Source organism: Leguminivora glycinivorella, chromosome 2 (genome assembly GCF_023078275.1).
Source record: "Leguminivora glycinivorella isolate SPB_JAAS2020 chromosome 2, LegGlyc_1.1, whole genome shotgun sequence".
Lineage (NCBI taxonomy): Eukaryota > Metazoa > Arthropoda > Insecta > Lepidoptera > Tortricidae > Leguminivora > Leguminivora glycinivorella.
The window spans coordinates 7,021,031-7,048,207 of record NC_062972.1 but is presented as its reverse complement, the minus strand read 5'-3'; the positions used below and the strand labels follow the sequence as shown (position 1 = coordinate 7,048,207).

General features: G+C 36.7%; 1 protein-coding gene across 1 annotated transcript in view; it reads right to left on the bottom strand.

The window, feature by feature from the left end:
- LOC125242208 (peroxidase) overlaps nucleotides 1–25,063 on the bottom strand; it is a 43,847-nt gene extending 18,784 nt beyond the window's left edge. Inside the window, exons 1-2 of the mRNA XM_048150930.1 lie at nucleotides 24,919–25,063; nucleotides 12,153–12,302 (exon numbers count right to left, since the gene is read on the bottom strand). Of these exons, the coding sequence (XP_048006887.1) occupies nucleotides 12,153–12,302; nucleotides 24,919–24,950 (182 nt within the window). The 5' untranslated portion in view covers nucleotides 24,951–25,063. The remainder of the gene's footprint in view (nucleotides 1–12,152; nucleotides 12,303–24,918) is intronic.
- Nucleotides 25,064–27,177: the final 2,114 nt, after the last annotated feature.

Below are 27,177 nucleotides of genomic sequence, written 5' to 3'. Positions count from 1 at the left end.
GTGTTTCCACGTCGTAACATACATCACAAAAGTAGGTAAATACCGACAAGTTAAATAAGTTATTTTCCATATGACCAAATATAAGTAAAGTTTAAACCTAAGCTTGCGAGAGACCGATAAATTTCCTACCAGGCTATTAAAGTTACACCTTCCTGTACCGTAGATCAACTTAAATAGTTGTTATCTCCACAAAATTAGGTAGGTATCTCCACCACGATTTCAATTTCGCAACACATAATTTTTTTGTGTAATATGAGTAGGTACCAAACTGATATTCATTTGATAGTCTAGATATTGATGACAAGTAAAATATCCTCCAAACATCTTAACTGCTCACAACCGTTGCGTAAAATACTGTCATAGGTGTATCTAGGTCACCGATATAAACGAGCTGACAGGGAAGTATCAAAAACACTGAGGTTTCAGTATAATGTCAATCATACGGGCAATTTAATCTTACCCGGGGTGTAGACTTACGGTAATTGGCTACATGTCTTGTAACTTGCGTACTCGTAATATAAACTGCTTTGGGCTTACTGTATGATAGCGATCTTCTTATGATTTCTTAATAGGTAAGGCCACATGTTGAAATTATTAGATTTATACTGCATGACCTAAGTTGTTTAGATCTATCAGTACTATGTTGTAAATGAAAATTCATTAGAATTACAAAGTTTTGAACATTGACCTAAAAATCTCAGAATTATAACTATTCTTACGTCTTACAATAGATACGTACAAACGTGCCATATAGCTTGAACTACAACTGGGTTTGCATTTTGACTGCACGCTGAATGTAATTATAGTTTCTATATAAAAAGCTGTTAGAAAACATTAACCTTCGACTTAAAATTAAACAAATAAATATACGAAAAATAGTAATCAGTAATCACTAAAGTTGATTCAATTATTCAGACTTGATGAACCAAAATCACAACACAAATAAGGCGTGATTCGTGAACTCTCATATTTTTATAGCACTACGGGTCTTCCGGCGACCGGCAGCACCGTGGGACCAGACGGCTCCGTAACAAACTAACGACACTAGTTACGACATCTACAACAAAACCGTAACATCCGTGTCTTATCCGGATTAGACATACAAGTCTAATTTGTGTCTAATTTTCTACTCAGTCGGTCAATCGGTATTTATTTAGATATTTAAGGTGATTAATAGTCGTGAGCGCTCACTTAATAATATTGTACATGGGTGCCTAATATTTATGTAGTGCCTACATATATGTAACAATATTATACTCGGACTCAGAGACTACATATACTCGAAGTATTCAAACATATCTGACCAATTGTAACGTCTTGATTGTAGAAGTTTGTTCAAATATTTCGGAACATCTTAGCCGCTTACTTATTTATTCGAATGGATTGATAATTATGATAAGAAAACAAGTGTTGCAGACTTACTGGATGAACTGGGTTACAATAACTGTTATTTCGGTTTATTCTAATAAACAAATAGGTATACAACTCTTCTGTGATTCGCCTGATCTATCTAAACCATGGTAATGACTCAGTACATTTGAAGTTTAGACAGCCTGCTTTTACTGTTTGCTCGGCACTACAAATCAGGTGTTGATATTTCCCATTAGCCCTAGAGTAATAATGACAGCTGTTTCCAGTGTTTGCTGGTCAAACGCCGCAAGAAGGTCAGACGCTAATGGCCTGGACACCGTTAGAGCCATTCAAGAACAAGGTGTGACCCGATAGTACACATGCTTGGACGGAACTGTATTGACAGCCTACAGGGTACCTAGCCAACGTCACAATCGCTTACGCTTCGTAACCGTTTTGTAGCTTAGCTAGCACTCCGCTCTTCTGTAGTGGCCTGACAAAGTCAGGCTGCTTTTCGGTAGCAGGGCATCGCCAACGATTGTCGGCCAGGTCCACAGGGCAGACTTAACACTTAAGTTAGTTTAGCAACTTCAGCCTATTATTATGCATGCATGTACAGACTTGTAATTATTGTCATTATCTGTGGGTTTTTGTTGTAGTAAAAACATACGAGAATCTGTTTGTTCGTGCGAGAAAAATGTTTCAGTAATAGCCTCTTAAGTTTGGCATGCATAACGAATGATATCTTTTTAAAAACTGTTTGTAAAACTGATTGACGTGTGTATCAAATGTTTACTCTGATTGAAGGTATCAAAGTATCGTTGAATAGCCAATTCAATCAGAATTCAATAATTATTAACAAAATAGTACCCCAATAGCAATAAGCGCTTTCGAATCGTATCGTCGGAACAGTTATAACTTTAAACTAGGTACAAGCCTTATTTGCCTTGTAATTATTTACTGTGCAGAGTTTCTTAGCTGCAAGGAAAACTTGTATTGTGGACGTGTGACGAGATTTGCAAGAAGCTATTACCTATCTTTGAAAAGCCCGTCCAGCAAACAAACCATGCGGTCTTGCGTATCTAAATGTGATGTGACCCTTATTTTCTATTGTGTTTTCCTGGAACCCTCTAATCGAATGCCATTTTAGCAGTTGGTCTAGATTTTAGCACGTGTAGGTATACTTAATTATATTAGCTTTTAATAGTAGCATCATAAATCAACGGCGAAAGTAATATACAATACATGTAATAAAAAGTAATAAACGATAGATTTTGTAGGATTAGTGACACCTATAATGGGTTATTTACTTAAGTGACGAAATATGAGTGTAACTATTGATAGCTAGCGGGGTTGTGGACTGTATAACTTAATGTGGATGATGAAAACACGTATTGAAAACACTTATTTTTAACCGACTTCAAAAAAGGAGGAGGTTCTCAACAAACAGATAGTTCGGTGACTTCGGTGTCAATAGGCAGACTGACTACTAATATGACATGTTTAAAAAAAGTATAAAAAGTGACATGATTTCAAACGATTAAGGAGGTCGCGCACCAGCCAGTCGCCAACAACTATCATGAACACAGATTATGTTATTAACGATAGGTACTTCACAGTAAGGTGTAAACAGTTGTAATGGTATCGTGAGCTGTGAATGAACTTTTTCACCTTTACCCCGTTCGTCACTTGTCTGAGGAAGGTTAAAGTTGACGATAAGCACACTTGACTAATACTTAACTAGCACTAAATATGAACGTGTTACGTGATTAGGTGTAACTATCACAATCCAACTGATGAAGTGTGATGTACTTTCGAAGTGTTAACGACGTTCTAAAACTTACTGGAATGATTTTAAAAACTTAAATATATTTTCAGTACTGATGGTGTTTTTTTACGCCCTTGTGCGAGAAGTGGTTCATTATTTGTCAGGTCGAAACTTTGGAGGGCCATCTGTACTGAAAAACGTCGTACGATACACGTGCGAAAAGGAAATTCGTAACTCATGTTACGACAACGACATGAGTTACGAATTTCCGTTAGATTGTTAAAACACTCCCTTCGGCCGTGTTTAAATTTATCGCCACTCGTTTCGAACTTCTTTTTTTTCGCACTTGTATCGTAATGTACTATTTCTTACTTGTTGCCAAAAAAATACCGTTTTTCAATTGTTATTTGTTATAATCATTGATCAAATACCTATCTAGATTTGTATATTTAGGTATCTTAAGTTAGAAAATGCTTTTCTCACGTCTTACCTATTATTAATTGTAGTAGAGTTATACTTTAGTTAGAACTTAGCATTAGTATAGTATCAATTGTAATTGCAATTCAATTTTAAATATTGTCTAAATATGTACATGTGACGTGTAAAAGTGCCCCTGTGGCCTATTTGCTGAATAAATTATTTATTTTTTATTTTTATTGTATTGTACTTATATTTAACTTGTGCACCTAGTCACGTGCGAAAGCCAGCATCAAGGATGATTTATATGTATAGGATTTACAATTTTCATACTAAGATCGTACCTAAAGTTTTTAGCACCACTTAATTAAATACTATCACAACTACACTGATAATGCCTACATATTTATTTTTTTCAAAATGTGTATTGACGTGATATCATGATATTAAAATAAAATGCATGTCATTTGTTCTTATAAAAAATAAAAAAAAAATAAAAACACGCAAATATATTTGGGGAAAATATGATTATGGCTAATTCCAGGCTGCGAAACAGCGCCATTTAGTTTTAAGCCTAAAAGACCCGGGATACATTTCAGGGGTACGCCTCTTTGTATGGGCTTTATCTTTTTTTTTTTTTTTTTTAGTATAGATAGGTAGACGTTTGACCGCGATCACACCTGATGGTATCTGTCCCATTATGTCGTCCTTGGCCGGCATTAATTAGGTACCTACTCTTTAAATGATGCACAAATCATAATGCACTGTTACTTAACTAACCTAACCCCATAATATTCTAAACAGTTAACCCAAGCGCTAGCGAAAGGATTTTGAAAGTGAGCGTTCGTTGCCTAATATGATGCGTGAGACCGAGATGAAAGCAATTGTTGATACACTACTTGCATTACAACATTCGCAGGTCAGTCTGTCTGGCGGGGCACGGAATCAGATAAATGAGTACCTAAGCTTAGAGTGCTCACTGCATAGCTTACGCCGTGGCTTGCGTGGGCGACGGCGATGTGACGCATACGAAATCAAACCTTATCGATATGGAAGTAGACGATGCGATGAGACGCGACGGCGACGGTCGCGCGACCGTCGCCCACGCAAGACACGGCGTTAGCGAGGAAAAGAAGCCCGTCGTCAACAGAAGGACATGTCCTGGCCCCGTAGCCGAATGGCATTTCTCCGACGCCAAACGAAAGCGATACGCCGCTGGCTCTGTCGCGCCAATACGCAAGCGCGATAGAGATAGATATCTACTAGCGCTTCGTTTCGTGAGCGTTTCGTGAGCGATTGTGCCATTCAGCTAGCCACCCTGATCATGATGCTCTTCATGATGTCACGATTATGTCACGACTGAGGATCGTGATGATCGTGAGGATCGATCGTCACTTTATTGTACACAAGACAAGATCACATACATTTTACAAGATTTGAGGTAGTAAGGCGAATTTATCCCTATGAAGGACCTGATTCAGGTAACCTGCGTGGAAAAATATTATTTTAGCTTTTTATTGGCGTTTTCCATTAGCAATTCTAGGCGCCCTTGGCATTTACATACTTAATAATAGTTAGTTCAGTGGAAGTAAAACTTATTTTTATAACTTCTATGTACCTATGATAGCAATAAAGAATTACTGATTAAATGTTATGACAATAAGTACCTATTCGCAAAGCTCGTTAAAAACTTATTATAAATATCGATTGAACACTCTCTAAACTTAACATACTTTTCTATGCCAGAATAAACTACCAGCGATCAGATAAAGCGGTGGCGCAAAGCCTGAGCATTTTTATCTAACTTACGCCAGTGAAACAAAGGCATTAAACACAGACCGCGCTTGATGTTGCTTGAGATAGTTAAATTTGAAACGAATTGAGACGAGAGATTGAAACAAAAGACATTCTTTACACTTTGTTACGCGTGTTATTGCTTTAGTTTCGCACAATTACGGGTTACGATTTGTTTTGGCTGTTAATGTTATAATTTATAACATGCTTAGCCCGTGTTCGCACACTTATATTACTTTTTCAGTGCAGATGGAGTTTTTTTTACGCACTAGTGCGAGAAGTGGTTCATTATATGCCAGGTCGAAACTTCGGATGCTCATCTGTACTGAAAAACGTCGTACGATACACGTGCAAAAAGGAAATTCGTAACTCCCTTCGGTCGTGTTTTAATTTATCGCCACTAGTTTCGAACTTCCTTTTTTACGCACTTGTATCGTAAGATTTCATACCTATTCGAGTTATTAAAAACACCTATAATTGACATTGCCGACTTTAAGAATGATGATAAAATTACAATATATACTGAAGATAATTAATTAATAACAATATACGTGGCAACCTATCACCATGTACAGTTTAAATGTGAATGTACGTAGGTAGGTACATTTCCGAAAGTCGACAATCATTAGGCCATATTTTTACATAAATATCTTTCTGAGACCCAATAGGTAGGTATTTGTTTTTTTTTTTGTTTTTGTTTTAATAACCTTTATTAATAACACTTAAATAAAAATTTGGTATTTGTTTTGTTTTTGAATTTGGAGACCCTAATGAATCTATAAAAATTCAAAATAGATTTTGGATTATGTACATTAATTTGTACACGGGGACTTAGGAGGCTATATATTTTATTAATAAAGTAGAAACAGCGTATCTGGTGCAAAGTAAAGCTCCAAGCAAACGGTGTCGGGTAAGTGTGTCAAGTGCGCGCATCGTCGTGACGCAACGCGGAGAAAGAACCCGCTCCGCGCAGGTGACATTGCACCCAACGGTAAGCTGCGTGGTCAGACGGCCCACACAAATCTCCTGTTCTCGAAACGGAGAACTTTAAATATTGTTCGTTTTTAGACGGAATTCAATAATTGGCCGTTGTTCCGTTTGATAATGTGGGAGTCGTACCGAAAGTTGACAGCGGTTTTGATAGGCCCACCGGTGCATAAGTTGAGTACCTAAACGTCTTGTAGCATACAAGTGCTAGTTGATATAATTATTTCATGGACACGTTTTTGAATGAAAGTCGCCATGCAATGTTGTACAAAGCAACAAGGTACGATGTTTGAACATACAATGTATTCGAATGCTTTGTATCTGTAGGTCCGGTTTACGTGCATCTATTTAAGGGCACGAGTTAATTTTACGACCTGTTAAAGAGTTTGTTCTAATCCATATTGAGCACGGCTATAGCCTTATTGGTTTTGATAAATGATAACTAACTTTTGTTACTATTAAATTGGGTGGTTGCACCATTACATGACCGACACCCAGAAGATGACTGATGGGTCTAAAAATCAAAATAATTAATTCTCGAATTATTTTACGCACCCGGGAGTATTTTTCTCAAACGCAGCAACTCATCGCCGAAGCTAAAATTTGTATTGTCAGACAATTGAGCCATGCACAAGTCCATGAGCGGTCGTCGAGTTTTCGCTTTACGCCAAAATCGCATTTTGTATGGATTTCTTATTAAGGGAAGCCCTTCAAAATTTAAGCTTTTTAATTCATAAAAAATCGAATATTACATGCATTGGGTTCGAATCCCGGTAAGGGCATTTATTTGTGTGATGAGCACAGATATTTGTTCCTGAGTCATGGATGTTTTCTATGTATATAAGTATTTATATATTAAATATATCGTTGTCTGAGTACCCACAACACAAGCCTTCTTGAGCTTACCGTGGGCCTCAGTCAATCTGTGTAAGAATGTCCTATAATATTTATTTTTATTTATTTATTTATTGACCCGGTTTAACTCCCTAAATATTCTTGACTAATATCTCTATTGTTTACATTATTAAGAATTTCGTTTTTTACTTAATTTATGAGATATGTGCTGGTCATGTTATGGTTCTAATTTTGTACGTTCGAGCCAAAAGTTGAACGACGGTCAACTTATGGCCAAAGGCTTGTTTTTAGGGTTTCGTAGTCAACTAGGAACCCTTATAGTTTCGCCATGTCCGTCTGTCCGTCTGTCCGTCCGTCCGTCCGCGGATAATCTCAGTGACCGTTAGCACTCGAAAGCTGAAATTTGGTACCAATATGTATATCAATCACGCCGACAAAGTGCAAAAATAAAAAATGGAAAAAATGTTTTATTAGGGTATCCCCCCTACACGTAAAGTGGGGAGTGATTTTACGGAACCCTACACTGAGCGTGGCCCGACACGCTCTTGGCCGGTTTTTTTTTCTAATATTATTATAAATTCGAATAAAATATATAGACGTACTATTATTACATCAAATTGGTGGTGTACCCTTGTTTCGCCGACAAACTTTTCATCGAATATCATTTCATCGACAACAAATCATCGAAACTTTAGTTCGAGTAAAATTGTTTCGAGTAATTTCGTTTCAACTACTACTTATTTGAATTTTTCTTAGTTACCGTAAATACTATTCAACTACTATTTCTTCATCGCTGATTCGTTTCAAAGTACTTCAAACAGCAGAACTACAAAACATCGCAATTATTTATTCGACGTATTATTACAAAACTTTCTCATTTATAGCATTGCATCCTGGTCGAAAGATTTTGGGATCGATGTCAACCCGTCTAAGTGTCAAGCTATCGTTCTCGGGACTCCGCGTTCTGTTTTACTCTCTGACTTCTCACATGTAAGACCCATTCTCTTTGAGAGTACCGTAATACCACTATCATCGCAAGTGAGGAACCTGGGGTTGATCATCGATCGGGGCTTGACCTGGGAGCCACAAGTTTCTGACGTATGTCGCAGAGTTACAAATACATTAAGATCATTATACAGATTTAAACATTTCTTGCCGACGAGCACTAAAATTCTACTCATACAGGCTCTTGTGCTTCCAATCGTTGATTATAGTGATGTGTGCCTTACAAATCTTTCGCAAGGACTCTTAGACAGGTTAGATAGACTTCTAAATAGTTGCATAAGGTTTATCTTTGGCCTCCGCAAGTACGATCATATCTCCATCTATCGCCGGAAACTTAATTGGCTCCGAATACGGGACCGCAGGAGCCTCAGAGTGCTGTGTATGCTGTACAGTATACTAAATGACCCAGCAATACCGGAGTACCTGCGGTCTAAATTTCAGTTTGTCACCGCACAGCCGGGCCGTGAGCTTCGTTCCTCCCGGAAACTCATTTTGTCAGTGCCTCTCTATCGCTCCGGATCCATGTCCAACTCTTTCACTATGCATGCGATTCGTCTTTGGAATGATCTCCCTCTTGACATAAGGCAAAGTCAGACCAAGTATCTGTTTAAGATCAAGTTGCGCAGACATCTTTTAGAAAAGTCTCATAACTAAGAGTCGTAATAATTATAAGGCAGATATATATATTTATTTATGTATATATAATGTTACGTATGTATATTTATGTGTATTTGTAAGTAGGTATCTATATTATTTTAAGTATGTATATTTTTTTTAATATATATAATAGTAAGCTGTATGATATATATAATCATTTATGGTTATTTAGTAGGTATTCCATTTCTCGTCATTGCGACATTTCCTGCACCTATTAAGCTCTTATAGATCTCTGTTTGGCCCAAAGGTTAGCTGGTAGAGAATGCCTTCTGGCATTAAGTTCGCCTTTTGTACATTTTTTTTACTGTGCAATAAAGTTTAAATAAATAAATAAATTTATCGTACTACACATTTAAATATGTTTCTGTTCTAGGAATCTTCAAATTGTTTATTTTATCGTGACATATCACATACGTCCATAATTACCTCTAAACTGTGACCATTGGCACACATCACACAGAAACAAACGGTTTACCGAGTAGGTTTAGGTTAGGTTAAAACTGCGACCTACACCACAACGAATGGCTTTTGAATTAGGTTTAGGTTAGGTTAGAACCGTGACCACACACAAAAACGACCAGCTTTCAGAGTAGGTTTAGGTTAGGTTAGAACTGTGATCACACAGAAACAAACGGCTCACCGAGTAGGTTTAGGTTAGGTTAGAACTGCAACTTACACAACAACGAATGGCTTTTAAATTAGGTTTAGGTTAGGTTAGAACTGTGACCACACACAAAAACGACCAGCTTTCAGAGTAGGTTTAGGTTAGGTTAGAACTGTGATCACACAGAAACAAACGGCTCACCGAGTAGGTTTAGGTTAGGTTAGAACTGCAACTTACACAACAACGAATGGCTTTTAAATTAGGTTTAGGTTAGGTTAGAACTGTGACCACACACAAAAAAAAATAGTTTATAGAGTAGGTTTAGGTTAGGTTCGACCTGTATTTACACAGAAGCAAACGTATTGCAGAGTAGGTTTAGGTTAGGTTACAACTGCGACCCTACACAACAACGAACCTTTTTTTAAGTAGGTTTAGGTTAGGTTAGAACTGTGACCAAACAAACAGTTTACAAATTGTGAAATTTTAGAAAAAATCATAATTGAAATAATATTATGCGTAAGGAATTGTATTTAATGTAAAACAAAATGAAATGAAAAAATATGAAACAAAATACTACGATATAAAGTATACTCGGAATAACTTATCTACGAAATAAAAGTCTACGGTTTGATTTTACTTGTATCGATTGTTCTACGATATGAACTGTCGATGAAATTAAATTATTTGAAACGTTGTCTTTGAAATAATATTCGAACAAGTGTCTGTCGGCGATTCAAGGGTAAACCCAAATTGGTTGTTTGTTGTTCGTTTAACCAAAAGATGAACGGAGCTTTTTTATCTAATAAGGATTTATTTAAGTTTATATTTGTATGAAAACGCGATTGTTCAACTAAAGAATCTGTACCCAAAACTTGAATTAGGAAAATATACTGGTTCATCTTTTAGGTTGGTTTAAAATAAATGAATTTTGCATCAAATTAGTTCGTTCAATCCATTAATGTTGTGTCCCAAACATGAACCAGTTAAATTGATTCGTTCAAGTTTCAGGTAGCGGTTCTAAAAATGAACGCTTTAATTTTTAGAATATTTTTTTAATGTATATTTAACGATTGCTGTTTTTAAATATTGTAACACCATTTTATATGAATACCTATGCATTTACAATAGGGGCAAAGTTAAACTGTTTCCTACAAACTACTACTACTAGCTACTTTTGTCCCCACCTGTTAATCTATTGGAGTTACATGTTCAACTTTGTTGAACAACTGGGAATTTTCTTCCCACCCGAAGGGCAAACAGTATAAAAATAAAAAGCGGAGCTCCGTCGAATCAGTTGTCGCGTCTGGTTTCGTACAAAAAAGTGAAGTCTTACAATCAGTAAGTTTATTGGGAAGAAAATTCCCAATGGTTCAATTGATAAGACTACGCGGTAAGACTACAGCGAATAGATCCATGCACTAGAGTGCACTCCTGCCTGATGAAAGGTCTCCGTATGACTGAAATGTGTTGCCAACCGCGATATATTAACTTAACGTACGTATCCGTACATTCAAATATTAGTCATAAAAGTGTTTTCACACAGCGTTGTGAAATAGGCAGTCCCTACTGTCTAGGCAGTAGACTGATGCTGGTTTATACCGAAAATAGATTAAGATGTTAAGTCGTCGTTTGACAATAATCTTGTCTTGTTGACACACTGGTACTAGTCTTAAACAACTTACATTGACACTAGTATTGTTACACCAAATTTGCATGTACGACACTATTGTGATATTGACAACTGGTTGCTTAGTCAATTCAGATTTAGATCAATCGTGGTTCGATAAGCGATCTAAAAAGTGTGAATACTTTCAAGTTCATTTGGTTTCTTACAATGTTTTGATGGTTCACAGTAATCAGTATACCGTATCTGCTGTTTGATTCGAACCAGACTTAAATAAACAAAGGAAGGTCGTCAAGTTCGGAATGCCCTTTTTATTTTGTTTCTCTGCGCTCTTTTATAAACAGTGTTAGCGATTGTGGTGCAGGCTTATGCAATTTTCGACATTATCAAGAAGTTGCTCACGAAAGTGTAGCATTTGTTAAAGGTCTTGTTACGTATGTTGTGTTTGTATCTCAACACGAGGTAAGTGTACCTTCTCAGAAATTAGATACCTATGTTGAGTTTATAAGCACTCCTTGTTTTACATAACACTACAATTATCTAGACCGAAATATACAGCGACGCAACTCTGAAGCAACGACAGTAAAAGAAGTGTAATTTAAAATCTTCTCTATTTTTTGTACGTATTATATAACAAATACGTGACGTAAGAAAAAAGGCAGGTGTAGCAATTAAATAACTATGTATGTTTCAAAATGAATGCTTTAATTTAGAATCATACACAGCAGTGTAGTTGTAATTATTTCTCTCGCTATAATACCTCATTTAAAAATTATTATTGATTTTTAGATTAAGTAGACAGACGTTAATGGTACCTAATGATGTTGTAGGCAAGATGTTTACAAACTAGGGCAGTGCGGTACTTTACAAGGTGATGGTGAATATGAAGACCGTTTCCTAGAAAAGGGGACACTTACTTGCGTCTCTATATTGCTAGACACAAAAATCTACAGTGACCGTTGCGTTTCGTTGGTACTGACCGTAAGCGTTTGTGACGTTGGCTTAGATACCCTGTTGACAACGCTAAGTTTAACACTAGCGCCCCGGAACAATACCATTGAATTGATGTCCAAGTTGCCACAAGTACTCACAAGTTGCCCCGCAGCAGGTTGAGGCTGTAGTCGAAGGCGGAGGTGCGGCCCGGGCCGGCCAGGTACAGCGCGCACTCGTTGTCGTCCGCGGCCGCTGACAGCGGCGTCACCGCCGCTGCGTGCGCGCACCATAGCGCTAACACTAGCGCCCTGGAACAAAATGATGATTATATTGCTACATTTCCAAAAAGTCACACTTTATTGCTTGTCGGAAAGACGCTTTTATAGGTTATTAAATAAATATAGGTAAATACAAACAAATTTTGTTATGGTAAACGCCTTTGACAAGTTTTCGATTATTAAAATAGCTATTAATTAGCATAACTTTTACAAAATGCGCGCGAAGTAAATCTCTTTCTACCGGTTAAACTTTGGGTCAAACAAAGACCAAGCAGTAATAGGTGCAAAATATATTTACAATAGTTGTACCTATTGTATGTATGAGAAACTAGCTTTTGCCCGCGGCTTCGCTCGCGTTAGAAATAGAAAGAGACAAAAAGTAGCCTATGTCACTCTCCATCCCTTCAACTATCTCCACTTAAAAAAATCACGTTAATCCGTCGCTCTGTTTTGCCGTGAAAGACGGACAAACAAACAGACACACACATTTTCCCATTTATAATATTAGTACCTATGAATTTTGTTAGAAACGATTCAGTTTGACTTTCACGCACAGCGCAGGAGTCACAGGAATCATAAAATATTTAATGAAGAGAAATCAAACATATTTTATAAGATATCGTCTTAATATAAATCTGATGAAAAGACAAATTTGGTTGCGGTTCTTGGAGCTGGAGCGGTAGGTACCTATTGAAATGACTAAAAACAGGAATGTCATTAATGAACTGATAATTATTGCATCGGCCTGTATTTAGTATTTGGTTGGATAAAAAAACCAATAATAATTACCTATACCTAGCGACCTTAACATCATACAAGACTCGTGAACAGCACATAATCGTACCCACTATCAGTAATGTCTGGCATTTGACTTAATGGGTATGGAGCTGGAGTCATTCACAAACATTAACACATGAGGTGAATAACAGTTAACAGGCTGTTACAAATGTGATGTGTGTGGGCACGAGACATTCTTGTACATTTTACTGCCTACTATGTCGAATTATGTATGCATACATTTTAAGGCTGTCACGTTAGCTTATATATGTTAATACTCTATGTTTATAAAATAAATGATTGCAAGATCTTATTTGTAAGTACTATTAAAAATAGAGAATGCATTACGATTGGATTTGACGCTTGATTGCTCGCTGTTAAAATAAATGAAATCGTAATAAACTCGACCATTCAGCAATGACAGTTCACAACGACATCGGCCGTTTTTTATCCCAATTAAATGCAATTTTTGTAATGTTACACTGACACCTGGCACTGGCCGAAATGTCAAAATAAGACATTTATTGCTAATGGCTCAAATCAAGCTGTCGTACAATCAGTAATGAGCTCAAGTTCTTACTGCATTGAAATAGAGGCTATTATTGCTAGATCCAGATATGGTAGGTCAGTAAATGCGAGCAAGTTTTTATCCTGCACGCGTCTAGAATCTAGATCAATATAGGCACCTACACGAGTATAGGTTTCCAAATCGCTCCACAACGTGTGTGTGTTCTTAAGTATGTATAAGTAGAGCACCTGTGCTCGGGGCTTGTGCTTGTGCGAAGGTTTCGTAAGCTGGAGCTTTTACCTAACCTCGGGGGTACCAATCATGCTGCTAACAGACCCATTAGGTTTAGTGAAGCAGCCACTTATCTTTGTTCAACGACTGGGTGTGTAGCGGTGTAGGAACACTATCGAGCTTGGCAATAGCTGATAAATTGATAGGGTAAGCGTAACGTGTATGGAAATTTAGCTGACTGGGAACTGTCCGCGAACTGGTCTCATAGAAAAAATAAATTCAATATTCGTCTTGGTGCCGTTATGAAACACTATATACTTTTAATAGGATATAAATATTCAAACGATCAGTGCTTTATTTCTCATTCAAGTAAGGTTTCAGCAATAGCTAGTAACTTACTTAATCTATAGGCATGTAATTGGAATTGCACTAATGAAATTCTCGTCACGTAGTGTCCGATCGTAAAGTTTTATTATCGTGTAACCCCTTAAACGTCGTATTTTACTCGAACCACACGTTGAGAAATGGAGTGTTGTTAAGACAAGTACCTATACCTACGATTAAAATCCTTCGCAATAAAAATAATAAATGATCGATAGTTTTTGTTGTTAATGAATTTACGACACAATAAATAGTTTAGTAGAGTATGATAGTTTGTAGCGTACCAATATGCGCGAGTTGATTCATAAGGAACTAAACTAAGTAGCACAGTATTATATAGGTATATCTCTATGATTATAGGGCAATAATATACATTATTATGCTAAGGAGTAATCATAATTATAATATACTGAAACAAATTATTCAAATTTGAGATTATTAGCATGACTTAAACAAATTAACAATGTCCATTGCATGTGTGTATGATAAATTGGTCGTAAGTACTTACATTTTGTTCAACACGTTTGTATGTATAATATAATGTCAAGTAAACTATGAGAGATATTAATCAAAGTGTCCGCACCGAGTCTAGTCTAACGAAGCACGAATCTAGAGCAGAGCCCAACTGGGGAAGTACCTCCGCCTTACAGAAGACCGCAGCCAAATAGCACTAGACCCTACTCATAGTGTTGTGTTCCTGCCGGTGAGTAAGGCTGCCAGAGCTCAACGAGGGTGCGGTGTGCTGATGACGGGAGGACTTACGGAACTAACTTGTTCCGTCTATTGTCCTTTGAGTCGTCGGCAACCCGAACCCTCCTTGGAACTTGTACACTCCTTTTTGCTGTGTACTTAACACAACACACATTGTACTTAACACAGCAAAAGGGAGTGTACAAGTTTCTAATGGGGTGGCAACGCGCATGTGACACTTTTTGAGTTGCAGGCGTCCATAGGTTACGGTGACCGCTTTACATCAGGCGGACCGTATACTTGTTTGCCACCGACGTTGTATAAAAAAAAAAAAACACATAGACTACTTAGGGCTTTATTGATACTTTACATTAAGATTTCTTGGTTTCTTATTTGTATGTAAATTAATTGCTTTGATATGTAAATTAATTCAAGTAAACAATTTTATTTTTTATTCAGAAGGGAGATATGGAGATAATTACATTTAGATAGAAAACCACCAATATTAATTGGATAAATTAAGATAAATTAATTTTTATTAAGCAGAAACGTCTGCTAACGATTCTAAACATTCACCCCAAGACGTGTGTACAAAAGGATATGGAGATAATTACTCATTTAGATAGAAAAAATGGTGCCACCAATATTTTTCCATTTTTTCCTTTAATATGGATAAATTAAGATAGTTTTACGATAAATACTTAAGTCTCGAATAGGTAGTAAAACTTGTCACTAAGAAGCTACGTATGTTATGCACACAAAGTGCATCTATCCGTTTTTTTTCACAACCACAGGCGTTGAGAAAAAGTCTTATGTTTTTACTACAAATATTAATATTTTAGTGATAACACTTTCCCATCACTAGCTAAGCTGCCCAAAACGAATTTGCGCGTAGATAATGACAACTCAAAGGCGCGTATCACCGAAAATTAGAGCCTCCGTTCATAGGTATTTAAAAACTGCACTTTCGGCTTCGCATTTCTTGTCCAAACTTTAAGTAACCTTTAAATGCGTAAAAGTGTCTACGAACTCTGTCAGTTCGTAATCAGACCTAAATTCGATTTTAATAACTGTTATCCGCGCATCTCCTGACAATGAGTCATCACTTTTCTCGCCTGAGGGTAATTTGAAGTCGCAATTAATTTCGAATTACATTACATAACAATAATCGGCCCAGTAACCGATCTGTTGCGCGAGCGCCGAATGTTGATGACCCGCGGCCTGCGACCTACGCCCTGACCTATGTGACATGAGCTATATCGAAAATCTGCAATTCCATTTGTAGAATTAGAAACATCAACCGCTAACGGTAACGCTGTCGTTGCGATTATTAAATTTATAAATACGATTTTTTGTTTATTGAAAGCTCTCTAACTCAGTACAGGAAAACCGGCCAAGAGCGTGTCGGGCCACGCTCAGTGTAGGGTTCCGTAGTTTTCCGTATTTTTCTCAAAAACTACTGAACCTATCAAGTTCAAAACAATTTTCCTAGAAAGTCTTTATAAAGATCTACTATTGTGATTTTTTTCATATTTTTTGAACATAGGGTTCAAAAGTTAGAGGGGGGGGGGACGCACTTTTTTTTCCTTTATAAGCGATTATTTCCGAAAATATTAATATTATCAAAAAACGATCTTAGTAAACCCTTCTTCATTTTTTAATACCTATCCAACAATATATCACACGTTGGGGTTGGAATGAAAAAAAATATCCGCCCCCACTTTACATGTAGGGGGGGGGTACCCTAATAAAACATTTTTTTCCATTTTTTATTTTTGCACTTTGTTGGCGTGATTGATATACATAATAAATAAATAAATAAAATAAAATAAAAAGCCCATTTATTCCATAACCAAAGCGATACAAAAATATTTAAAAAATGAAAAAAAAGTTGTAAGTTAGGTACTATTGTTTTTTTTTTTCTATAGCCTAAATATTTGGTTAGGACCCCTTTCGGGTAAAGGCCTCCTCCAGCTCTTGCCATCTATTCCTGTCTTGCGCAGTATTGGGCCAATCTTGGTCTGTTTCCCGTAGTTCATCTGACCATCTGGCATTGGGTTTGCCTGGTCGTCTCTTGCCATCTGGTCCTTTCCACAGCGTGGCCACCTTTGTCTATCTTTTGGGGTGCATTCTAGCAACATGGCCAGCCCATTTCCATTTGGATTTTAAACAGTATTCCAAAGCGTCTATTACTTTGGTCTTTGCTCTGATATCGCTGTGTCTTATCCTATCCCTCAGTTTTATTTTCAATATATTGCGTTCTATAGCTCTCTGACACGTCCTAATTTTGTTTTTTACATCTTCGGTATATTTCCATGTTTGACTACCATACGTCATAGTTGGGAGTAGGCAAGAGTCTATTACTTTCTTTTTCAGATTGAGTGGAAGACAACTTTTTAGGACTTCTTTCATACTCCAAAACATATTCCAAGTTTTTTTAATTTGAGATTGATATACATATTGGTACCAAATTTCAGCTTTCTAGTGCTTACGGTTACTGAGATTATCCGCGGACGGACGGACGGACGGACGGACGGACAGACAGACATGGCGAAACTATAAGGGTTCCTAGTTGACTACGGAACCCTAAAAATGAATAATAAAAAACCGGCCAAGAGCGTGTCGGGCCACGCTCAGTGTAGGGTTCCGTAGTTTTCCGTATTTTTCTCAAAAACTACTGAACCTATCAAGTTCAAAACAATTTTCCTAGAAAGTCTTTATAAAGTTCTACTTTTGTGATTTTTTTCATATTTTTTGAACATATGGTTCAAAAGTTAGAGGGGGGGGACGCACTTTTTTTCCTTTAGGAGCGATTATTTCCGAAAATATTAATATTATCAAAAAACGATCTTAGCAAACCCTTATTAATTTTTTCCTCATATCTCAAGAAGGACGGTTATCAAGTCGTCCTATCCAACAATTTTTTTTTTTGATATCACACGTTCTGGATGGTCCTGAAATGAAAAAATCTGAAAGGCATACATATGGTTAGCCTCAGCATGCTTTACAAGTAGGTGCAGGGAACTGCTGATGATGGCTCTTCAAATCTGAACGGCACGCTTATAGTTTTTTCGAACAGCATTTTTCCAGAACAGTGATTTTTGCACTTTCTGTGATGGTGGCGTGATTGATATATCAGAACAGTATTTTGGTGCACTGCAAATTTCAACGCTTTAGTGACTTTGCCAGTGCTAAGAACAGTGACATTTGGTGCACTGATGATTATCCGAACTCCTCAAATCTGAACGGCACGGACGGATTTTTATAAGAACAGGACGGAACAGGACGGACTGCTGACAGAACCAAACTCCTCAAACCTGAACGGCAACTCATAGTGACTATAAGGCATTTAAGTTCAGAACAGTACATTTATTTAGTTATGTTTGTTACGGAACCGATTTCTAAAATAATAGATCTTAGTAAACCCTTATTTCATTTTGTTGCCATCTAAATACATTAAAAGCAGTATCCAACAATATATCAACATTCGTTGGGGTTCGAAAAATTATTAAAAAAACAATATATCAGCCCCCCACTTTACATGTATGGGGGGAGTACCCTAATAAAACATTTTTTTTTATTTTTTTTTTTTTGCACTTTGTTGGCGTGATTAATATACATATACATATTGGTACCAAATTTCAGCTTTCTAGTGCTAATGGTTACTGAGATTATCCGCGGACGGACGGACGGACGGACGGACGGACGGACGGACGGACGGACGGACGGACAGACAGACATGGCGAAACTATAAGGGTTCCTAGTTCACTACGGAACCCTAAAAAGTGGTATATAAACAGGCGTCAGGCCCTTTGTATTGTTATATGAGTTAAAGCTAGAATTTTTTTTCTTATGAGGGTATGGGAAAATTAAAATTAGAAATGAAATAATGCTGCAGTATAAGAATCATTATTGCATAAAAATGTTCACGTTATGCCTAGGTTATGGTATGGCACTTAAGAGGTTAATGAAGATCAGTAATGCATAGCCGCAAGGCAGAAAGTTCATGCATGTGATGATATATTTTGCACAGAGTTTCGTCAACTCTAATGGTATACTATAAACATGCTATAAACATAGAAATTGAACGGAGTACGGCTGCCGTGCCTTTAGATGCCGTAACTATGTTTTTTTGCCATATGATATACGTGTTGTGTACTTTATAGTAGTACCTAGTTCAGTTAGCAGGATCCTTTGCAACTTTCTTCTTACGCAATGGTCGGATTGTTGAATGGCAGATTCACCGCACCGCACCTTACATGGACTTGTTGTGAACCATAAAGCGGGCAATCTCGGCATCGTTGACCGACACAGAGTATATTTCTGCAGAAGGTTCGTTGTAAGGTATAACGACAAAAAATACGTAGATTTTTAGTTCATTATCGTAAGTGCAACTATTGATATTGAATGGGAATCAAATTGATTGGCATTAAAACAGCTAGTGAAAAAAAAAAAGTTTTCATTTGTATGCCAAGTATATAGAAAAAAAATTGGTTGTCTGTAAAGTCGGTTTACGGACGGTAGTTTAACGTGATAACGTCAAACATTACAGTAGTATAGACCCGGCATGCCAACCACCACATTCGCTCTTGGCACTTGCAGCCCCATTCTCTCAAGCACGGATGGGTCATCTACTCTATGGTGAAACAGTTGGCGGTAATGCATAATATGCAGCAGTTTCCGTCTGGTTTCTAGAGTTTGAAGACCAACCATTCCTGTTACGAATAGAGATGGATACATATATGGGTAATATCCGTACAGTCGTTTGTAAATGTGCCTACAGAACTTCCTCTGCACTCTTTCTAGCATAGTGTTTTGTTCTTATTAGAAAGAATGCATTAAAATATGCATATTTTATAAATTAAAGTTTTTTTTAAAACCTACTAATTTAGGAGTTAGTGCGTTGTGAAAACGCACTTAGAGTGGTGCAAAGTTGCAAAATTTTCCCGTAGCATTACTAAGGCGCCAGAGACAGAAAGCGATATCGACGGAGCCCCGCTTATTATAGAAACTGCACAGAATAGGAGCCTTCGGCCGTTTGAAGATACCTAACGAACCTAACCTATACCTATATAAAAGTCGTCATTTTGTATCCTAGACCGTTTGCGAGACACGCGTTAATTTTATTAAAGTGCTAGTGCCATTTACTAATCTTAGAACCCTAATATCTCAGTAAATATTAATGGAGAAGAAAAAGTTTATATAACAAAACATCCTTATTTAAACGTGTTCTATATGATTTATCAATATTAACATAGGTTATATTGGTAAAAAAAAATCATCGTAAATTTATTAAGTCTCTGGCGCCTTAGTTTATACTATGGGAAAATTCGCAACTTCGTACTGCTCTAACTCCTAAATAAGTAGGTTTTTCAAACAACTTCATTCTATAAAAGATGCTTATTTTAATGCAATCTTTCATGTTTTTAAATTACAAACACTCAAAAATAATAAACACGGGCGCGCCATCTGTCGCAGCTGTGGTCCTTTACTCAGGCCACACGCTACAACCATACCGAGCGCATCGATCAGCCGCTTAGTTCCTACGCGCGCCAATAGATGGCGCTTTCGCTCTCTTGGGAAACGGGACAATGACGTCATCTTTTTCGTGCATGCTGCCCGTAGTAACGAGTTATTAGACGTTATTACGTCAAAAAACCCTTGATGGTTGGCTTTTTAGACGGAATTCGTTTGGTCCTAATATACAAGCTTTTCATCCAGGATAGGGATAAGATTGAATGGCACCAAAGATTACTCTTTTCTCGTACAGATAATCTATATTTTTTCTGTGAGATCTGTTGATCACAGTTCTGTGACGGTCGGGTTGAACCGCGCATGAATCTGGCGCTTGCGCAAGCGGTCAACAGTCGAGATGCGCCCGCGTTGCGTCACGGCTGTCGTCCATTGTAAACAGTTGACCACTCGTGGAAAATAATAAAGAAAAATACCTATCGGGAACTTACGTGTCTGCTAAGAAATAAGATTCGATAGATATCGCATATATTTTTGTTTCTTTTGTTCTTCGGCACTCACTATAAAAACTTTTTTTTTAATCAGCAAAGGGTAAAATAAAAAAATATATTTATTTAAATTATGTCTTTTTGAAATTAATCAAAAATAGTACTATCATTTTAATGAGATTATGTTGTCATTTTAATTTTGATTTTGTTATCATTTTAATGTTACACTAAGTCCGTTTTCACATTATCCGATCCGATATCGGATGTAGGACCGATATCCCATACATTAAAGGCGTCATCTTGGATTTTTTCCATTGAAATCCTTCCGACATCCGATATCGGATCGGATAATGTGAAACGGACTTAGGCGCTCATTTTATACAAATATCGCTTTAAGAAGGTTGGCGCCATGTCGTATTTTGTGAGAAATGGATGAATTGTTTGAAAGTTGAACGTTTATATGTAGACTAAATACAATGTGGAGGTAGCATGCATTAAAATATTACATAAAGGTAATGAGTAACGATATAGAAACGTCAAAACTTAGAATAGCCAAATTTTGCAATTTGGCAATTATACCGGTCTATGTTTTATACAGTATATTTTTAAAGTCAAGGTAAATCTTATTATAGGATTTAATTATTTTTTGATTGGTTGGTACAAGATCTCCATACAATTTACATATACAATATACGATATTTGTGTCACCCAATGTGTGACTGTATAATTTTAATCAGTCAATGCGAAATGTTTTATCATTGGTTTTAATTTATTTAAGTATTAATTATTAATCTGTAGAATGTACCCGAACGGTTGGTTGCTTCTTATTTTAACAAACAGAATATTTCGTAACTATAACCTTAAACTAGTAACCTTGAGTTTGGTAACTCGTGGCGCCTTCTTTAATATTAATTCCTACAAAATATTTTTTTTGGGTGTAAACAGTTTCCTAATTGTTTTGTTGATGCAGCAACGGTATGTTGATTTTTCGCAAGGATAATGACATGAGAATTTTATGTTTAAATTACATTAAATGTTAACGTTTCAGTGCAGTTTCAGAATTATATTTATATGTGCGTATAGATCAAATGTAGAGAAAAGTAATGCACTAGCATTAAGTTCATAGCACAGACTGTTCTGAAAACGTCTTTGGACTTTGGAGCAATCCATACTAATATTATAAATGAGAAAGTGTGTGTCTGTTTGTTTGTCCATCTTTCACGGCAAAGCGGAGCGACGAATTGTCGTGATTTTTAAATTGGAGATAATTAGTTGAAGGAATGGAGAGTGACATAGGCTACTTTTTGTCTCTTTCTAACGCGAGCGAAGCCGCCGGCAGAAGCTAGTAGCTTTATAATTGGATACTCTTGAATTCTCTTGCATTGAGGATTGGACCTGATGTATATTCTGAGTAACTCTATAATCAGATGCGCTAACAACTTAATTAGCGCACAGTAAGTCATACAAGTTAGGATTTTAATAAGTCATTTAGTGCCGAATAGATATGGAATGAAGATTTTGCATAGCTTTGGTAAACGTCTATTAGAAGAAAGTTGAATATGGGTTATTTTAACCACACTACTATGGATAAAAAAATGGTGATTTGCAAGTAGCATATTATTCCGTCAAAAATATTTCGTCAAGTGAACGAAAACTAGAGCAGGGACGAAAATCAGCGCAATGACCCTACGCTACGCAATTTTATTTTTTTCTGTACGGGAAACTTCATTACAAGCATCTATCATGTCATAGACTACTTGATCAACCCTAAGTCCGTTTTCGATCCGATATCGGATGTAGGAAGAATTTCAAAGGAAAAAATCGAATATGGCGCGTATAATGTATAGGATATCGATCCTACATCCGATATCGGATCGGATAATGTGAAAACGCACTAAGAACAAATTAAATTATTTTCAAGTGATTTGTCAGGATCGTAGTAAATGGAAATCCGTGATCTCTGCCTACCCCTCTGGGAAACAGGCGTGACTGTATGTATGTATGTAAATTATTTTCATAAAAAAATATTTTAACTTGTATTTTTTTTAAGTAGTCCCACTACTATTATGTTATAAACATTAAATAAATATCATATGCAAAGAAAAAGTGACCAAGGCCTCCAAGTGTTCCGAGCTGGAATCGAGTGCTCCGTTTTTCCACGTCTGTCGTCGTTTATCCGTCTTTTTCTTTATACAGAGTGGGGCCTGTAACAAAGGCGAAGTATTGAACTCTAGGCTATTCTCCTTATACTGATCAACTTTTGTTCGGCGACTTTTAAAAATAACTTGTATTTTGATTTTTATCACCCTTGAAAGTTTTTTCTAAGAGGTAATGTATTGCGAATTCTGTTAAATCTAAAGTGTGACAGACAACGTCAATGACAACAATAATGGCGTACATTGAAGCTAATATTTATTTTGTATGAAAAATTAAAAATTTAAAGACTTTAAAAGTCACTGAACAAATGTTGATCAGTATAAGGAGAATAGCCTACAGTTCAATTCTTCGCCTTTGTTACAGGCCCCACTCTGTATATGACATGCATTTATTTAATGTTTACTTGATTTATTTAACGTTTATAGAACCTATTTCTTGCTCAACATTCGTTGTCAAGTAATACACGGCCAGATTTATAAGTTCGTCTAGAGGTTTCCTTTCACGTCGTAAATCTTCGGATTAGTTAGTCCTAATAATTAATGCTCGCTAGAGCGATTGCGGATTGCATCCTTCGAACGCTGCAAGAAACTTGCAACTATTGCAATTACATTTGTGAAGTATATATATTATTACAAGATCTCTTGCTTAAACAATTTCAACATTGTATTAATAAAATAATACACACCTTGAGCAATAACATTTTCATGTTCAATATATTATTGTTATTGTTAGAAATCTATCGTCATCTGATAACGATTACAAGTAGCCCTAAGACGTTATATCCTCAGTCGTCTTTGGAAGAGTTCATTGTTGTAAAAGGTATATTAATTGTTTAGCTCAAAATTTTGAACCCAAACATTACAGTACTTTTTATAACATATTTAATTTTAAAATTTTAAAAATATAATAAAATGAGTGCATTCTTAGTTTATATATATATCTTGGCAATTAAAGTCGCCAAACCATTAGTAACATATAGCTAAATCACCATAATATGTTTATTATTTCGACTATGCACATAAAAACAATAAAATTAGCATATTGCCAAATTTAGACAAGACAGACTCGAGCGTTGACTCTTGCCGATTCTAAAAATAACTTTTGCTAGATTACTTTCACCCACACAAAATGATCATAACACTGCATTAGTGTATTCATAGTCCGAAACATAATTATCATACACCGCGCAGAGAAATTAATTATAAGGATTACTAATTTGTATTAATTTAAGGACCATTAATCCATATACTAATTATAAATGGGAGAGTGTGTGTGTCTGTTTGTCCGTCTTTCACGGCAAAACGGAGCGACTTATTGACGTGATTTTTTAAGTGGAGATAGTTGAAGGGATGGAGAGTGACATATGCTACTTTTTGTCTCTTTCTAACGCGAGCGAAGCCGCGGGCAAAAGCTAGGTTTACATATAAAAGGGAAATTGCTACAGTTATTGACCGATATCACAGTAATTAGTCACTCCATGTTTAGGCAGAAAAAACAAGGCAATAGAAGTACATAGTGTATACGTGTATTTATACATGAAGTTTAAAATAAATGTCTTCATTATTATTTAATATTAATTAAAAAGTGTAATATTTTCGTGTAAATAAGTAAGGCTACGCGCTACGCTCCGTAGCGGCGCGTAGACCCTGTGCGCACGAACATCTCCATTCTACGTACGATAGACTTCAACGAGAGAGTGAGATTTTTCATTTACAACATTATCTTTCAGTTATATATAGGTAGTAATATATTTATGTTATTTATAGTATTTTGCCACTTCTAAAAAGACAAAGTTTTCAGTTTAATTATTGAAATTATTTTTAAATAAAATACAAATTGTAATTGACAGAAATAATCTGTTAAAGAAATAAATAACATACAAATATAAAAGTTCAATTAAAAAAATACAATAAAACTCCAATAAATCAAACTATAATAATACCTTATCATTCTCGTATCCCACACTTGCCACATTACAAGCACAACACTATCGTATCTGGCATAGATCACTCGTTCACAAAACAAATGGTCAATAGTTCGCGTTTCGTGCTTCGTGCGGTGCGGCGGTCAGAGCACTGAGCGAGTGGCGCGCTCGGCTCGCGTGGAAGCCTCGTGAAAGTGCGACCCCGTCGCCCCAACCCTTGGTTGCTTCCGAATTGTGACGTTTGGAAGCTCAAACGACCTTGAAGCGCTGAAAGACTAGAGCGGTTAGACAGGCTTCTGTTACTCAGGTTAACATAGCTTCCTATTTTTTTTGTTCATTGCTCTACGGCATCCTTTCGGATTTTGCCGGTCTTAGCTGTGCGTGGGAGCCCCGTTGAACCTTCCGAAGCATTAATTTCCTGCTACCTATTATAGTAGTTATAAATACTTCTTTATTAGTTCATCGTAAGACATAGAAATGTATTTCACATAAGGAGAAATTAACCTAAATTGAAAAAATATTCAATGTTTAGTGCAACCGTTATAAAACTGCATATAAATAATTATAATTTGACGTGATGGTGCGTTTCAAGCAAGTGGGCGACATTACGATATGGGCTTATGTTAATAAGCGAACCGTAGTAGTGTAAAAGCAATAAACCTACGGCTTTTAAGAAATACTTTATTCAACTATTGGCCTATATATTTGTGATCGTCTAGATTAAAATGTATAACCCTCTACGTTGTGATAAAATATCGTTAGAATCACGAATACATTTCGTTACCGTGCTGAAATAAAATTGTACGTATAAAATGAAACCATGAAAACACAATAAAATTCAAGCAGACATAAATTATGGAAAATAAAAAAAACTAACTACATAAATGAACATGCAACTCACCCGAAAACAGCATGGGGCTTAAAACTAAGAATAATATTAATGAATCGACTTAATTACCTGATTTTACAAATACATTATATAATTATATTACAATTAAACAACTAAGTACTTTTCTAACTTAAATAAATATTCATAGGCTCCGTCGCACAGGAAACAAACAACAACCTAAAATAAAACCCGACCACAAGGGACCTTGTGATATAAGACCATAGGTCTAGAAAGGGGAACCTAAGTTATTACTTTGTTTTGGAATGAAAAGGGGCTCCCTGCACGCCTACACCCCTGCCTCGCGTGACGTTGAGAATGGAACATGCCCGTCTACGCGTCCGACAATCCTTCGTGGCGCAATACCTATCTAACCATGAAAAACATTCAAACCATCGCACCTAGGTATTCATTCTTCAGCATACTGCACTTTCCTGACATTCTCAAAAATATATTTACGCACAATGCATTTATAAACTACGCCATGCTATCTACGCGCTGCGATATTTACGCTTTTCCCTAACTCGACATGCAGCCGCGTATTTGTGACAAAGTTAGTGAGTGTGTGAATTTGTCCAAAGGTGCTCTGAATATCATTTATACTCTACAACATCCACTGTACTGCAGCCCCTTAAATTGGAAAGAGAGCACTCTACCTTCACACACGACATCAGACGTCAGGGGTCGGCACATATCGAGTGGTTGAATCCCAGGACTACAGAGCGAAATGTTGCAGAAATACAAACAACTCAGGCCTTGGGTGTGTACCTAACGTGTGGTGTAAAGGCTTCGGACTTCTGAAGCACTGACACGTCAGATACTTCAGGCCAAAGCCAGATTCGGCGCCCGGTGCGGCAGGAGCTACTCTCGGCCACCGACCTTCTTCCGAGTGTACCTAAGTGTGTGTATGCAAATGGACTAAACGTGTGGTGTGTCAGCTGTGTGTGTAAGTGTAGTGTGGTGTGTATCGAGTGTGTGTGTCCATGTATTATGTTTGTGGGACAAAATACATGGGTGTGTGTGTGTATAGTTTTTTATTGTGGTTCACTATCTACTCACAAATAATAGGATCAAAGAAGCAATTAAATGCGTGACACTACAATTTTGTCATTCTGTCGGAAAGAGCCAAAATTTGATTGAGTGTATGATGTATGGTATTCGGCTCCTCCATCAAAACAACTTCACTGCAATGTCAACATTCAATTCATGCAAACAGATCAAAGTAAAAGTGATTTTAAGAGTGTTTTATCCACTTTCATAGCTAATTTAATAATAACGAGCTAAATCATGACATACGAAAGTAGCCAGAAGGGCTCCCTATAATCTTCTTCTCGTTCACTCGTACTCTCGCTCGCTGGCTCGACTCGGGAACTTTGCAGAAGAGATCTATT